This window comes from Dendrobates tinctorius, unplaced genomic scaffold, assembly GCF_039654945.1.
Source record: "Dendrobates tinctorius isolate UK_male_01 unplaced genomic scaffold, ASM3965494v1 ptg000196l, whole genome shotgun sequence".
NCBI classification, from domain to species: Eukaryota; Metazoa; Chordata; class Amphibia; order Anura; family Dendrobatidae; genus Dendrobates; species Dendrobates tinctorius.
Genome location: NW_027361863.1, coordinates 6510210 through 6528207, shown reverse-complemented (window position 1 = coordinate 6528207; position 17998 = coordinate 6510210). Strand labels below are relative to the sequence as shown.

General features: G+C 43.6%; 1 protein-coding gene across 4 annotated transcripts in view; it reads right to left on the bottom strand.

Annotated features, from left to right (window-relative positions):
• Nucleotides 1-13183: 13183 nt before the first annotated feature.
• The window catches only part of CRTAC1 (cartilage acidic protein 1), a 792023-nt gene continuing 787208 nt past the window's right edge, over nt 13184-17998 (bottom strand). For all 4 annotated transcript variants that reach the window (XM_073552828.1, XM_073552830.1, XM_073552835.1 and 1 more), the window contains one exon: nt 13184-13644. In XM_073552828.1, coding sequence (XP_073408929.1) covers nt 13634-13644 — 11 coding nt within the window. In that variant the 3' untranslated portion in view covers nt 13184-13633. The remainder of the gene's footprint in view (nt 13645-17998) is intronic.

Here is a 17998-nt window from a genome sequence, read left to right as displayed (position 1 = left end):
AGAGGTGTATATAAATCTAGCTGAGAGACTGTAGAATTCTCATAACTGGGAATCTCTGTATGCTCAAAAACTTACTATAAAAATCCTTTGTTGTCAGTGCTAGAGATGTGCAGGTATTCCTTTAAATGTGATCAAGCAGTAGGTCTTTAGACCCTAAACTAATGCCACCTTTGTTAAGCATCAGAAATGTTGATGACATCCATACCTGTATTATATTATATTGTATTATAAATCCGTGCTTCCCTTTTCTAGAAATCCATTGGTAAATGTTTATGCATATGAGCATGAATGTGGAGGGGCTTGGCCTGCACTTAAAGTTCTCTGGCCTCACCCCTTCCTTCTCCTCCCATCGCCAGCCTCCTGCCTGTGAGTCACAGGTCACTCTTTTCTCTGACCTGCTCCCCTGCTCGAGAACTCGTGTAGTTGCCATCATTCCTGGAGGCGGTGTATGCGCAGTAAGGTCTGTTGTGATTGGGTCACCGAGGAGGAGAGCAAGACCAAGCTAAGACACAGAAAACCAGAGAGGTTCGTAACTAAGCGGATTGCAGACCCCTGATCCTATCCACACAACTAGCAGTAGCCGTGGAGCGCACCCACGATGATCCTAAACGCCTTGGCACAGCCGGAGAGCTAAATAAGCCTAAAGCAAGAAAGGGGAAATCTAAACTGCTCCAGAGCAGACCCCAAAGGAATAGACAGCCCCCAAACCTACATTGTCGGTGAGACAAGATGAAAACACAAATGCAGGCAGGAAAAGAGACTGAGCAAACAATGGGGCCCACACTAACAGGACAGGAAAGGAAAGACACCGTCCGCAATCACGCAAAAAACCCTGCATAAAATGTCCAACACGTCTGATAGAAAAATACTGAAGTCGCACGACTTTGCCCACTATATCAGCACTCTGGCCTCTTTTTTGCTCTGCTTTCAGAATATACCAATCTAATAAGGGACAAAAAAAGCTGGCACAAGCAGTAACATATGGATGGAGATTCAGCACAGTCCCAGCCGGAGGTGGCTGACCCACACAAAACTGAAATAGACAAACCAGATCAAATGTGAACAAAAGCAAAAGAACACTTAGCTGAGCATGCAGGGACTGAGCTGGAAACTAAGACCTCAGGAGGCAGGAAAAAATCACCAGCAGGGAATAGAGGGAGTCGGCTGTCTTAAATCCAGTCTGAAACCCCAGATCGCCAATCGTACTCATTATCAGGTGGCAAGCCTCTGTTAATCAGATCAGCTCGATTACCTCCAGTAACCACCAGAGGGAGCCCAGAAAGAGAACTCTCGACCCCTCTGTCAAAATAACCAGCTCCACTACCTTCACTAGTAACCAGAGGTAGGCTAGAAAGCGAATTCACAACTAAGGTCCTGATGAGGTTATGAGAGTCAGAATATCGATCTTAACATGCACCGTTCCTGGGACTAATGGTACCTGTGCGACATTTCAGGCAAGAGTCCAGGTCACAGAAAGACAGAGAGGCCGAAGAGCTGTAAATATAGGCTAAGCCCCTGAATTTATGAGAATATGGAGGCACGGACTATAACACAATGGTATGGACTTCATCAACATTACAGGGAATTTACATAGATATTAGTTTAGGGTCTAAAAACCTGCTGGCAGTTTGCCTTTAAGTCACATTCTTGGGTTTCAGGTAAAATGTAACCAAAAACAAGATGTCAATGATGATGAAGGCCTTATGTAATTGTGGCTCCCCTGAGGGTTCAGTCGCCACAGAGGCACTGCACCTCACCCAGAGGTGTGGTACCCCACTCTCAGGTAAGGAGGGAGCACTACCCAGGACTCTAACACCTGCACCCAACACACACTATAGCAGCAGGGCACCCTGGATGTACCCTAAGGGAGGATGATCTCATCCCTGTCTGGGTAGTAAAGGGTGTTGGGAGGTTGGTGGAGATGGTAGGAGTAGGGGAGGAGCTTAGAGAGAGATCAAAGAAGTTTCTGGAAGAGGGAGTCAGCAGGAGGGAGAGCTGGAGGAAGGAGCTGACAGGACTGGTCTGTAAGAGTGCTGACAGGAAAGTTAGAGAAGAAGTGAGGAGGGAGAAGGAAGCTCCCAGGAGGACAGAAAGGATCCTAGAGGCACGGCGCAGCAAACATACTGCCCGTGGGACTCGTTCCACGCCGTCTAACGGGTGGAGGGATCAGGTCGTAGTGGGGTACCGGCCCCCTAGCCTAGTGGAGAGATCATCAGAATCTACTAGCAAGCCGGAGGCAGAGGCACCTGTAGGTGTTTCAGCCATAGCCAGTTACATCGCTGAAAAGGCAGCAAAATAGGAGCAAGGGGGCGCAAAGAGGACATCGCCCGACAAGGTCCGTGGCTGCTGGCTTGGGACACTGACTGTGAGGTGTTGGGCAGGAGAGGAGGTTAGGCAACACCGTGAGATGGCAGGAGAGGCATATACTGAAGGGACTTCTGGGAAGGTGTATCCTGATCTACCTGGGAGTTTGCTGGACCCCTCATCTGGAGGACACAGTGCCAAACGGGCATCCATGTACACAAGAACTGTGAGTAAAGCATTAGAAACTGCACCCAGCTGTGTCCTATGAATTCTTTCTGCAACACCCACTCAGCAATGCTACATCCTTTGCCAAATACTACATCATTACCATCTTCAATATATTACATCTGCCCTGGGACTAAGCTCTGCCTGTGGAGAGCTGTACCAACTCTGCTGCATCACCATCAGTCCCAGAGGATCTGCTATGCAGCACTTGTTACCTCTGACCAGAAACCACAGTTGGCGTCACGAACACTTTATTATAAACTTTATTACAACCTCTATTATCCCTTGTAAATATCCCCTTTTATTGGACGCCCCGGACCAGGTCACTGCCGCTGTGACACTTCCCCTTTAAGAAATGGCGCGGTACCAAGTATCCCCACTGCCCTGGCGGGCGCTCCATCATGTGTAGGACTCCACACCGATGGTTCTGAAGGATGATGTAGCTCCTTGCTGATGACCATAAAGTTCCAAGGGTCATCTTTGCCCATTCCATGTTATCTTATACTATGGTACAAAATTGTTTACACTACCCGTATTTGACACAACTGATGACCCCAGAAAGCAGCCGAAGTTCTGCATATTTAATAGTAAGTCAATAGTTAATGTCTTTGCATCACCCGGCCACTTTAAAAGAAGCTAAGCCACACAAAATTGCTTAAAGATAAGAAAGGTTAATGGCAGAATTACACAGTTATTATAAAATATGGTTTTATTTAAATTGCTTTCTGCTAGCTCTTCCAAAAGGAATGACCTGGCAATTAGTCAGTATGTTATTAGGACTCCGGAGTTGCATTAAATATGCATTGACAGTTAATAGGTCTCCTAAATTAAATACAAGATGAATTCACTTAGTGTTACATGATTTTTTTATTTTTTTTTACACAAGGGCAAGTTAAAGTCACAATGAAATAAGCGGCCGGGCTTTAGTATGCAGCGCAGAGAATACACTAATACAATATTTAATAATTAAGTGTTTTGACTTAATTAGTAGTTCTAGTGATTTTTGTAAAAATAAAAAATCAGCTTCTACTAGATTAGGATAATGTACTGCCATATTTTGAAAGTGAAATGCCATGGCTTTACTTTAATAAGTGGTCATAAAAATCAAATTAACTCAGATTTATTAGGTGATTTGATGCAGATTCATCCCAAATTGGCTGTATGGTAGTTGTACGACCCTATAAAAGTTTGTAGATCTCTAAAAGTGCTGTGTATTAGGAAGGACGGACTAGTACAGATTACCCTGGAGAGTCCATTACTCACTCGTTAAAGTAATATTGCATTGACAGCTATCCTGAAGGTAACCATCATGTTTTGTTATTGCCAGCCCGTTCACTAGGTGCTGTAGGGAAGGAGAAGGCATAACATTGAAAGGCCATCAAAAGTGCTTAAAATATAAGAAAGGTAAATGAATATATTATTTCCTGTACCTTATTGCAACAAAATATCCCGCAGCACTAAGAAGAGATAATTAATTCCCATTTTCCAGTCCCTGTTCCCAATGGGGCTCATAGCCTACTATCTTTCTCAATTAGACACAAACAATGGGGTCAATTTTATAAAATAAAAAAAATCTCTTTGCATAAATATCCCCTCCTCACACTTAAAAATATGCAAATACGGTCCTTAAAATTACAACATAAAATCCTTGACTTGCCACAATGCACATGGAAACTGCCCAGTGTACACAGATTAACATTATATAGCGTAAGCGTCTTATGACAAGAGTGTCAAAATATATATATTTTTTCTTTTCAAAGTTTGTAATTTTGCCCCACACATCTCAGGATATTATGGTAAGTCAAAAGAAAAGGTCATTAATTGTCTGGATAACTTGTGACTGGAGATGAGTGAACCGGAACTGTAAGTTCGGGGTTCATACCGGACATCCAGTGCCTGGTGCTGAACTCAAAACACGGACTTCTGCCGGAAATCCATTTTATTGGTAAGAGAGAAAAAATGACACTTTTTCAGCCCCTAGTCCTTAGTACTTCCATTTTTCAAGCTACAAAGTTTGGGTCCTCATTGACTTCTCTGGGTTTTGGGTTCTGGGACAAGTTCTGGTACCCAAACCGAACTATGGATTAAACCTCGCTCAAACCCGACGAACCTGCACTTCCACAGGTCCATTTATCCCTACTGATGACCTCCAACTGAGGATGAGAACATGGGTCCTGAACCCCATTACTCTCCCCATTGCAGTTAGGATTGATTGTAGGAGCACGATCACACTTGACTGCTTCTAATGCATGGTGGAAGTTGAGTACAGCACTTTGGTACCTTGATCTGTTGTGAACACTTTTGACCTGGCTTCTGAGTTTGGGCTCCCTCTGGTGGTTGCTGCTGGTAATGGTGCTGGTCTGGGTGACTGAAGTCAATCACCTGAGCAGGATGACTGGAGGTCAGACTGGAGTGATTTAAGTGAGCAACCTTCCCTCAGCTCTTGCCGGTGATTTGGTTTTCGCCCTGAGCATTTTGGATGTCTGCTTGCCTCCTGCTTCGTTCTGCAACTTTCAGATAAGTTATTTGTCTGCTTGAATCTTTTTACATTTGATCCATTTTTTGCTTTTCTCTGATTTATGCCTTGCTGGTGTGAGTCCAGCCTGGTTCCCTGCTGGGACCTGTGCTGGACTCTGTTTCATTTGCCACAGCTTATGTCAGTCTTTGCAGTATTTCTAATCCCGTTATATCAGTATCTTTTGGTTGCGTCCAGTTACATCAGAGTTCTGATTTAGCGGGGGAGAGGTCGTGTGGCCTCAGTATTTTTGCGCGACGCGCGCGCTTAGTTACTCGATATTTAACTTGGATACCAGCTCCCAGCGTCTGCTTACAGTTCTGGGAGCTCGCTGATCGTTGGTCTCCCGCTGCCACACGCAGCGATGCATGCTGGCCAGTGGGAGACCAACGATCAAAAAATGGCCCAGGACATTCCTGCACAATCAGTAATACCCGGCAGGGGAGCCGGTCGCTGATGCGTCACAAAATCAGTGATCTCGCTATGTGTGATGGGCCCTTCAGGCTCACTGGCCTGTAATTTTCTCGCTCAGTCTTCTTTCCTTTTTTTTTTTTTTTTTTTGAAGATAGGGACAACATTTTCCCTTCTCCAATCTTCTGGGACTTCTTCTGTTCTCCAGGATTTTTCAAAGATTCTTACTAGTGGTTCTGCAATTTCCTCTGGTAACTATTCAGTACCCTAGGATGTAATTCATCTGGAACAGGAGATTTAAATTAATTTAAATTAGCTAAATGTTCCCTCACCATCTCTCTATTTATGGATAGTGTGGATTCTTTTCTTCCTTTGATGGCATCATGAAGATCAGTTGATGTTACATTTGCTTTCTTAGTAAACACAGATGAAAAAAAAAGAATTTCAAAGTTCGGCCTTCTCAACATCATTTTTGACCACTTCACCCTTTCCCCCCTTTAAAAATGCTATAGCATCTTTGACTTTTCTTTTGCTTTGAAATACCCCCCAAATCCTTTTTTTTCTGCTTCATCACTGGCTTCATTACTGACTCTTGCCCTGCATTCCCTGCAAACAGCATCATATTATTCTATAGCTATGCCCTCATCTTTCCTTCACACTTTACTTCCTCAACCATATATATGTGAGAGAAATAAGCAAGACAATGATCCCAAATACATAGCCAAGGAAACTTGCAATTGGTCCCAGAGAAAGCAAATAAACCTGCTAGAATGGCCCAGCCAATCACCAGACCTGAATCCAATCGAAAATGTATGGAACTAAAAGAGTTCATAGAAGGAGCCAATGGGACCTTCAGCATGTGAAGAGTATTTGCATGGAAGAATGTGCCAAAATCACATGAGACTAATAAGGCACCGCTCCCGGCTAGCTTCTTAGCGCAGCATCAAGTGATTAACCGGTCTCTTCCATAACGAGAGATGGGAAAAGCCGACACGGAGCAACTTCTGACTAGTCTCATCTCCGGCTATTGTCCGCAGTTGGATATTTGAAATATATTTTCTTTGAAACGCTGGTCCACAAACGTATATCTGTCTGCAATCATGCAGCAAGTTAGATCCATTCTAACTTGGAGGACGTCTTCATCGCCTCGTCTGACAGGTAAGTAATGACCGCCGACCGCTGCTATGTTGCTGGCGAGATCTGCCTGTTTGGCAGTTCACTAGCGACCATTTAGCGATGCACCAGCGATCCTGAACAGGTCGTATTGTGGTTGGAATCGCTGGTGCATCGCTAAATGTAATGGTACCCTAAGTGAAAGAGAAACCAGATCCAGAGCTGATTACTTAGGGAGAAAGCAGAGGACCAACAGGGCGCTACTTTGGTGGGACAGGCATTGAGTTAGGGAAGTATGACATTTTATTATTTTTTTTTAACAGCTCTCAAGTAGGCGTGGGCAGACCGGTGGAAGTTCAGGTTCTGGTACCTGACCCGAACTTTTTAGAAAGTTTGGTTCAGGTACCAGAACCCAAACTTCCACCAGAACCCGAACCCCTCTGAAAATAATGGACGCCCGAACTGCTAAGACTAGAAAAAAAATATCTCTCTTACATAGTTACATAGGTTGAAAAAAGACCTAGGTCCATCAAGTTCAACATTCCTCCACCATAACCCACAATGATGTGTGTCAAGGAAATCATCCAGCCCTTTACTACCTCTTGTGGTCGGTATGCCACAGTCTGATTGCTCTGTGAACTATATAGCTCCCGGAATTGCCTTTTTCCACCCGTAATAAGTGCCCCCTGGTCCTTAATATCGTCTTTGGAAGGAATAAGTCATGTGCCAGTGTTTTGTACTGGCCATACATATATTTATATTCTTCTCTCTCCTCTCTTCCCTCCCTCTCTCTTCTCTTTCCTCTCTCTCTCCTCCGCGCCACCACAGACTTATCCAGAACATTGCACTTGGCTTCAGAAGAAAGTTTGTGTTCGGTGTTCAGACCGGAACAGTGACTGAGTACTCCCAAGTCCATATAAGCCCAGCAAAATGATGGCCATATTTGGGAATTGAATGCCAAAACAATTCTATGAATTTTGGGAAGTTCTAAACGACTCTGATTAGAGTTGGTCCTCTCATCCTGATCCATATATAAAAATTCTAAGAGAGTTGAAAACCCAGCATTGGCTAATCTGTTCTATACCAATATACTTAAAAAAATTGCTCTTTTAGAGAGGGTTCACTATTCTTGTCACATTCCTTTATTTAATACATTGCAGATAGCAATTTTCTACCACGAACGCTTGCAAACTTACTAAATTGAGTGAGTTTAGTTATGTAAATTTTGTATGATTTTTTTTTTAATGTTTTTGTAACATTCTAAGTAGAGTCCTACTAAGAAGAGTCGTCGTTCTTATCCACAAAGACGTGTCAAAGAGACGACGGTGACCTTTTGAATGTTATTACTGCCTCGTCGCATGGTTCTCCACTCTCGAAAGAAGGAGAGTCACTAATAACATCATCGTCTGGGTCACTGATGTACTCTATGCTGTAAAACAGTCTCCTCTTTATACAAAATCTGATAAACCTCAAAGAGCACACAGTACCTTTATTAAATGCTGCAGAAGTAACACAGCTAAAGGTTACTGGTCTGAAAGGATACATCTCCTGACAGATCCTCCAAGCACCTGATGGAACAGCTGCAGGAGAACATCACACGCTAAGAAGAAACTCCTGACCATCTCCAGGCGGGAAGAACTGGAAACAATAAACACATTCTGCTCGGACTCAAGGTGATTTCTATCTGCAGTGTGTAATGAAACCACATAAAAGCGCTCAGACCTGTCAGGTCACAGAAGAAGCGCCTAGGAAAGTCAATATTTGACTTCATCCCTCTTGAGGCAACAGCATATATATTTTTTTTTTTTAAAGCCGGAGAAGTTTTTGTTCTCCTTCACTAGCATTAAAATAGAGAAATACATTTTTTTTTTTTTACAAAAAAAAGTTAAAGTAGTTTCTTTTACAGAACTAAACTTTTTATCATAAATTATTAATTTTAAATCTAATTCCATCAGACTTACGAAAAAATGACTTTTTTTTTTTTTTTTTTTTAAGGTTTATACAGTTAAAAAATATAGAGACGCATCGAAAGAGTTCTGTGCCCCCAGACAAAATGCTAAGCTGATTTATGACCACATCAAAGTTCAATTTTTCAGCTCATCATCATAAATAACCCAATGAAGATCTTTAAGGAAAATAGAGTAAATGGGGATGTAAGATACTTGTAATGCCCTATCTTTGAGCCATAACCACTTTTGTAATTTGCTTTATTATAAAATTCTCTGCCATTCTCCCTATCCAGCTAATCCCTTTATGTACTTTTTTTTTAATTCCTGTTTTATTTGAGAGGAGTCTCAAATAGAATGTCACCAGAAGAGGCCCTGCAGGGACTTTTCCTCAGCCTCTATGAGACCTCTCCCGCCCGTGAAGCAGGACATCGTCAGGGCGCGGGCAGTGCTGCGTTTACTTATCCTAGCTTTGTCAATGCCATCCCCTGATGATGTCCTTTTTCAGGGTAAGCGACCACAGCCTTTTGTCCATGCTGCATCATCAGTGGCTGCTGCCACACTTCTATTACTGCCACTTCTCTTGCTGAAAGAATACCTCATCAGTGGCAGTGATAGAAGCAGGGTGAGTGAAAGCAGTAACACCTCACAGCTTCTGTCACCACTGTAAAATGAATCCTTATCAGGGAGTAGTGCTGATGTCACTTACCCTGCTTCTATCACCGCCCCTTGATGACAATTTGCTTAAAGGAAATAGGTGGCAGTGTCAGCAGCAGCAGGGAATGTGGAACCGACCACACCACAGAATATAGAAGATGCGGTCACTTCTTCATTACCTCTCCTGAAGCAGGACAACATCAGGAGACAATGGTGGTATAAGCTGTTGTTAGTGACTGCAGCGCCACCCCCTGATGACATCCTTTTTGAGGAGGGGAGATACAAACTACAGAAAAGTGACTGTTACGTCTCATTTGAACTCCCCTCAAACTAAGCGTCACAGGAAGTAAAGATAAAAAAGTACATATAGGGTTAAGCTGTCCTTGAAGAATGTTAGGCAATTTTAGAATAAAGAAAATTACAAAAATGGTTAGGGCTTTATAGGTTTGGGACAGCCCTTTTAAATGCTTCAGAACATCAGATGAGCTCACTGAATAAATAAATAAAGGATGTAAAAGTTAAATGGTCCCAAACTGTTATTAAAGCCCTATATAAAAATAACTTTTGGCCAAAAACACATACGATACATTTGTTTAAAAATAAATGCCCCTGACGGTGATTGTATTTTATAAGCTTAATACAAACTATCATATTACTGCTCCTTACAATGTCTAAGTTGTACACAGCCTCAAAGAAGTCTTCGGGGCAGAATTGCAGCTCCATTTGCCATTTTTTCACCAGATGCCATGTTTCAAAATTTTCTATAAGCTAAGTTCTGTATCTCTCTATGATGCTGCTCGAAGGTCTCAGATGATGTTGCATGGAGTGTCTGTGGCTCTGTCCAAAAATTTAGGGGCTTCAGAGGTGGAAGTTGTAACTGCCAGGACCCCATGCAAAAAGTATGCAACTAGGCTCCACAAGTACTATGTGCCCTTCAAAATATTAGCACCCTCAGATACCAGACAATGGCTACTCTCCACCCCCCATAGCTACTGCCCTGATATTCTTCATGTTAACAGCTGATGAAGTCCTTTGTGTCTTCCCTTTTATTTTCTTAGTTATTATTCAAGATAGAACATTAAATATGGAAACCTAAAATCCTATCATAGAAAAACTAGACCATAATAACTATGAACCCAATAATCAGCGAATTCAACAATGGCACATGGGAGCCATTCTTCACGTACATCAAGACAAGGGGCTCATGATTACATTTTCATGTAATCGAGATTAGATGGATGAAGACCAAGGAGAATCCTTCTCAGCCTCATGGGATCCTAAGCAGACAAGAAACCCAATATATCCCGTTGTCACACTCCATTAATCTCTATGCTAAACACTGGTCTAACGATAGCGCTGGTACTAAGCCTTACATCACGTTTAGAATAGTCTCCGCAGCACTCTTCTATAAAATTTTAATTAAAAAAAGATTGGTATCAGAAACACTGCTTTAAATAAAGGGATACTTTGGATTATAATTAATAAGAAATAATGCAATTTTTTTTAGCAGTCGTGTCCTTCCTTACTTTTCCTCTCAACTCAACATATTTAGACATCAGTGGTGGAAATTTACCATCTATGAAAAAAAAAAAATGATTCTGTGATACTCTGTCGGGAGATGTTTATGCTACATGTGACTATGTGGCCACCCAGTGGTTGTGATGTGATTTGCACCCTGTCGAGCGGTTTTCTATCACGTTTTAATACCATTTTGTATTTGTTTTTTGAAAATTGGTGTCTATAAGGGGTTTTCTCTTTAAAATTGCATATTTTCTATAGGGTTGCATAGACCAAATATAACAAAGGGAGCTGGTACAAAAGCCTATCCATCTCTGCTGTGGTCTTTGTTGATCAGCCGCAGTGGTGACATCATGGCACGCTTGACCGCTGCAGCCAAACATGGGGATCAACTGCTTGTGCCATGCATATTGGAAGAGAAGCTAAGCCTAGTCATTAGTCACCACCACTGCAGCCAATCAACAAAGACCAAAGGAGGGGTTGATGTTGGATCTGGTCAGGGTGAGTAAAGGTCGGATTTGTTTTTTTTAGCCTTGTGCAAAAAAAATTACAATTTTGGATGGTGTCACAGGGTTTAAATGCACATGTAGCTTTTTCAAAGACAAGTCCAGCAATACCTTTACGTGGCCAGTCAGTTCCTCCATTAATGAGAAATCAGTGTTTTAATTTATATGCAAATTAGATTTTAGAGTTAATTGTGGTTCAGAAGCCTCTGTCACTCTAACTCTATTACCCACCTGAAGGCACAAAGCAGTCAGGCAGGAGGAGGGTGGGGAATAGAGCTGTAGTGACAGAGGTTTCATATCTGCAAATGACTCTTCGATCTCCTTTGCATATCAATTCATATGCTGATTTCTCAGTAACGGAGGAACGGACAGGCCATGTTAAGGTATTGCTGGACTTGTCTTTGTAAGAACTACATGCGCATATAAATAGTTTGGTGTGTGAAATCCTGCTGACAGATTTCCTTTAAGAGGGACTGCCACATCCAGACCAGTACCTGACCCCTCTGTTTACACTTCGGTTGCTGCGAGACACCGCAACTTTGTTGTGGGCGATGAGGGGCAGCAGAGTGTAGATCTTGTTTATTTTCTGGGTGTATTGGCGCTGCTCAGCCAGGGAGCCATCTGGTTTATTCCTAGTTCCTTTGTGAGCCCTGGGTGATGTGTTGTGAGTTCATTTTCCCCTTCACCATTGAGGTCTGATGAACTCCCTCTTCTGGTGAAGGAAGGTAGTGAGGCTGATTACCAAGCAGCTGGGCAGGATGATGATGACTGGGTGATGGGAATTACTGACTGGATATAAGGCAGCTGATGCCCTTCTGCCTTGCTGGTGATCTTTCTGAGGGATTCTAGGAGACCAGTCTGATTCCTGCTCCTCAAAAGCTAAGTTTTCTGTTCTACTTTTGCATTTGTGTTTTGGTTTTGTTTTGCATTGTTTTCCTTGATTTCTGCCATTCCCTGCTGGGGTGAGCTGAATTCCTTTTTGCTCTGTCTTCAGAAAATGCCTGAGTACTGAAATAGTCTTTTTGAAGCCTAGCGTCTTCAGGGCTTTTTTCCCTATCAGCTGTTGGCTCTTGTTTTGATAGGGTTTTGGCGGATTACAGACAGCAGCTTTTCTATCCTGTCCTATCTAGTTAGCTTGGGCCCCATCATTTGCTCAGCCTATCTTTCTATCTGTGTGAGTGTTTTTTCATCTTGCTTCACCGTCATTATATGTTGGGGGCTGCCTATTGCTTTGGGGTCTGCTCTGGGGCAGTTTACATTTCCCTTTCTGTCTTTAGGCTATGTAGTTCTCCGGCTGTGATCGAGGGGTCTAGGGCACCGTAGGAACCCCCCACTGCTACTGCTAGTTGTTGTTGATAGGTTCAGGGGTCTGCAATCCGATAGCTGCCAACTTCTCTGGTTTTCTGGACTTGGCTAGTATTTCTGTTTTTGCCTCCTACGGTGACTCATTCATAACAGTGATGCTGTCATCTATTTAAACTCCTGGGCCTCTGACTCTCAGTGCCAGTTTCTTTTTTCTGGCTCAGTATTGTGCTGTCTGCTCCTGCTTACTTGTTGAATTCCTGTTCATTGACCTGTTTCCTGACCGTTATTTGTCTTTCGATTTTGTGCCTTTACTCCCCTCCTTCGTCTGACCTGACTACCTTGACTTCTCTTGCCTCTGATTTGCTTCTCCGGCCAACAGCCCTTCCGTGGCGGCAATCCAGTGAATCCCATTGTAAGACCAAATTCCTGAATAGGGGTTAAAGGTTGAAGAGCGGCGATCCTTTGATCGACGTCACAGAGACATGTTGCATCTCCCTGCACAGCTGTTGGATAAGGCACCAGTGTGCTGGGGGAAAACAAGGAAATGGAATACTGTACAGTCCCTTCATTTTCAGAATCAGTGCTAGTCTCAGAGGTGAGAGCTTTAAGTTACTATTCTGGTAAGTTTGCTATGGCATGTGACAGCTAATGTGGAAAAGAAAAATCACTAAAAATTCAGGAAAAAATATTCAACATAAAAACTTTATTTAAATAGGTCATTTTGGGATGACACTTTCCCTTTAAGAACATTAATTATACACAGATCGAGCATGCACCAAGTGAAGTTTTGTTGTGCCAAGTAAACGTTCTGTGTCATGGTACGTACTTTCCTTAGCTAATCCAATGCAACGTGAATGAAAGTAAGTAGCATGGCCTCTCTACCATAATATAGCGCGCCACACAAGCTCAGGTTAGAGTTGCTACATTTTTATATTGAGACTTGCAATTTTTAAAGAGGAAAGGATCGATTCTTCAATATAACATGATGAGATTTGAAGGGAAAATCCAAATTATGTTCGTTTGAGACACCGCTTCCCATCTGTCGCAAGGTAGAAGCTGCTGTAACAATGGCAGTGATAGGATCCAACATCATTGTGACAGATGTGATCACAGACAGAACGGGTTTCCTCACATTAATTTATATCTAAAAGGAAAGAAATTAATAAGTGACTAAAGCATAAAATAGTAATAGCAATAATATTACACTAACCCCGCTACCAAGACAGTGCCATAGAAGCAGCTCCTAACCTCACCTACTGTCTGCTTCCCCCTTCCCATGTAGATTGTAAGCCCACGTGGCCAGAGACCAGCTGCTAAAATCCATCTTAGTGAGAAAGAGGGGGAAAAAAAGGGGGTGAGAGAGAGAGATGAAGGGAGAAAGAGAGAGGGGAAAGTGATAATGGTGGAGAGAGAGGGGTGAGCGAGAGAAAAGGAGAAAGAGAGAAAGGGATGAGCGAGAGAAAAGGAGAAAGAACAAGTGGGGTGAGAGGGAGAGAGAAAAGGAGGAAGAGAGAGAGGTGAGACAGAGAGGGAGGGAAAGAGAAGGGGAGGGTGGAGAGGAGTTAGATAAGAGAGGGAGAGAGAGAGAGGGAGAGAGGAAAGTGGGGAAAAAAAAGGGAGAAAGAGAGAGGGGTGAGAGACAGAGATGAAGGGAGAAAGAGAGAGGGGAAAGAGTGATAATGGTGGAGAGAGAGGGGTGAGCGAGATATAGGGAGAAAGGGATGAGCGAGAGAAAAGGAGAAAGAACAAGTGGGGTGAAAAGGAGAAAGAACAAGTGGGGTGAAAGGGAGAGAGTAGGAGAGGGAGAGAGAAAAGGAGGAAGAGAGGGAGAGGTGAGAAGGAGAGGGTGGAGAGAAGTTAGATAAGAGAGGGAGAGAGGGAAAGAGGGAGAGAGGAAAGTGGGGAAAAAAAAGGGAGAAAGATGTGAGAAAGAGAGAGAGGTCTGGCGAGAGAGGGAAGGTGGGGAGGAGATAGCTAAGAGAGGGAGAGAGAGAAAAAGAGGGAGAAAGCAGGAGAGAGAGGGAGCGGAGGAAGAGAGCGATTGTACTATTGATTCCTTGCATATGTTTTATCTCATCCAAAAGCTGGATTAACAGCTACACTACTCAGTACATCTGTCCTCTATGCTGCTGCTGCTTCTGAACATGTGCTACATAGAGACAGGACAGCAGGAATCCTTTGTGTCTCTCCCCTCCAGCTCATATGCAACTAAGTCATATAATGGCCACATACTTGGCAAGTTATCAATTAATTCTGATCTTCAATGATTTCTGTTTGCTGTCATTGAGTGACTATTGCTATGGTTAGCCCTGGACATGTGAGGGACACATACCTGCGTGGGTCATAGTAATGATCTGTGCACTTGTGAGACATCTATATGTGTCCATGAGGACCCATTTTACCTCTGTGTGCCTCATAAGGACTAAAGCCATTTTTATTGACAGCAAGAATAGATTTTGAAAATTGCAAATTGGAAATCAAAAAGGTCAAATGTAAATGCTCCCACGAGCATAAAAAGTCTCTTCCCTCTAAGGCTGGTTTCACATTAGCGCATTTTCAGCGCGCGCATGGCCGGGGGTAGCTCCGCCCCCGAGCCGGCTCTCTGCCCGGCGTGCCCGCCCCTTCCTTGTAGCGCCGCCTCCTAGTGGACAGCGGCGCCTGCGATCGGCGCACCCTATCTTTAGCATAGGGTGCGCCGATCGTGCGCAGGCCGTGCGCTAGTTGCGCTTTGACCTGCGCTGCGCATTTTTGACGGTGCGCCGTGCGCGCCAAAATCCGAAAAGTTTGATTTTGGCGCGCACGGCGCACCGTCAAAAGTGCGCAGCGCAGGTCTAAGCGCAACTAGCGCACGGCCTGCGCACGATCGGCGCACCCTATGCTAAAGATAGGGTGCGCCGATGGCAGGCGCCGATGGCAGGCGCCGCTGTCCGCTAGGAGGCGGCGCTACAAGGAAGGGGCGGGCACGCCGGGCAGAGAGCCGGCTCGGGGGCGGAGCTACCCCCGGCCGTGCGCGCGCTGAAAATGCGCTAATGTGAAACCAGCCTCAGTAACATTCATTGTAATGCAGAGGATGCAACGTATGCGGCCATAGAAGAGCATCACAAAGGATAAGACACTTCATGGTGACACAGCAGAATCCATATAAAGACAGAACTCACTTAATTGGAACCAGTGCAGAAACTGCAGGCAATCGACATGATAAAAATATATATTTAGAGATCTATTAATCTTTATCATTCCCCGAACGTCTCTTAAATTACTTATTCAGATCCCATGCTGCGATGATGAGAGCACCAATGTATTCACATTTACTGCAACTGATGAGAATCCTGACACGGGAAGGTTGGAAATGAGGTTCCAGATTAATATATTATCTGACCCACTGACTCCTTACTAATTGCACCTTCTGATTCATTGCCTGAAGTGTTACCTTGCTAATGTCTCTGCTTATTTTACATATCACTGAATTTTAAAACTGAAGATAATCTTTAGGAGGGGTTGGCTCTTCTCAAGAACTCCATACTTTGTGCTTTATTAGTTCATATGGATATTACAGAAGGAAGCTCCACTCCTGAGACTTCCTTCCGAAAGTCAAAGAACTTCCGTTATTTTATTCCTTAACCCTGGTCATGAAAGTGTATTGATATCACTGATCGGTCTACTCTGGATTCCAGCACGTTCCAGTTCTCTTCTGACTCTAACGATTTCCTGGCTCACACATTAACATGAGTTCTGTAGCTTTTAGGGTGCAGTCAGACGGACCAAGATCAGAACGCAGTGCACAGAATGGCCAGTGGCTTTCCCGACCCGAGCGTGACAGCTTCATGTATTTCTATTTAGCCGTTACGCTCGGGTCAGGAGTGCCGCCGGCCAGTCCGTACATTCCGATCTCGGTCTGATTTATACGGCCATCTGACTGCGCCCCTATATTGATCTACATTGTAAAAATGACTTCCGGCTCACAAATAGACTCAGAAGAGTACCGGAGCGGCACTGGACACCGGAGAAGACAGCAAACGGTGGGTACAGTTGTGTGAAAAAGTGTCTGCCCCTTCCTGATTTCCTATTCTGTTGCATGTTTGTCACACTTAAATGCTTCTGATCACCAAACAAATGTAAATATTAGACAAAGATAAACACAAGTAACCACAAAATGCAGTTTATAAATGAAGGACTTTATTATTAAGGGAAAAAGAAATCCAAACCTACAGGGCCCTGTGTGAAAAAGTGATTCCTCCCTAAACCTAATCCCCTTAATTTTTGTACACAACGGTATATTAACACAATTACAGTACTCCATACTAACAGTTACTTTCACTTTAGTAAATAAAAAAGTTACGTTGGTGCTTCTTTAAAGAGAATTTTTCAATGGATTTTTTAATTTAATGTTAGTACCTCCTGCAATTGCAACTTTTGCACTAATTCTGGAGGTTTTTCTTTATTTTTTCTGTTTCTCCATTCCAAAGTTATCCCCCTCTGGTAAAAAAAAAAAATGCTAATTTTCGTTTCAACTAACTGGGCATATCCACAGGCACCATTCCACTGATCGCGGAGATCGACGAGGTCCATTCTCAGTATAAGTATGGGACCCTCTTCCATCACACATTTATACCAGAACCCGCAGAAGTGGATCTGCAGGAAAAATATTCATGTGCAACAATAAGTAGAGGCAACCATCCATCTGTGGCACTTGTGGTGGCACTGGTGGGGAGTCCAAACCATTCAAAAGAGGTGTGAAGTTACTTATTGGTGGAATTCCTGCTCTGCGTGGAGACCAGATCACCTGACATGCAGTCGAGCCCCCCATCAGTAGTGTGGGGGATAATCGTTGTGGTGTCTGGGGATGCCCATGAATAACTGCCTCCTCCCTTCCAGTGGGTGATCAGACAGGGGGCTATGCAAATTGTATTTTCAGAGAGGAATATGATTTGAACTATAGCATCACCTATTGAAAGTAGTAATCCAAAAAGTCAATATTAACCCTTCAATGAGCCTTGCCACATGACTTAGGTAAAAAACCAAACCAGAATCTCAATATTCAGATACGTGTTTTGGATTTTTGCCCCTCCTTATTGCAAGGCATGAGATCTGATTTAGCTATATGAGAGGCCTCTGACTGGGGCCTAAGGGGTAATGTTTTTCCTAATGGAGAGTGAAGTGATATGCCAAGGTAAGGAGGCTTATAGGCCGTGCAATGCTCCTCTGGGAAATTAACCCCTTAACGACCGCCGATACGCCTTTTAACGGCGGTAATTAAGGGTACTAAAACCACAGCGCCGTTAATTCACGGCGCTGTGATTTAAGTGAATAGTGCCCCCCAGTGTCAGATTTTCTCCGGGGTCTCGGCTGCCAGGGGTAGCCGAGACCCCAGAGAACATGAATCGGTCGGTTTTTACCGACCCCCGCTTTTGCGATCGCCGTTATTAACCCTATAACGGCGACCGCAAAAAAAAAAAAGCCGCGATTTTACATTTAATTTCTCTCTCCTCTGATGTGAT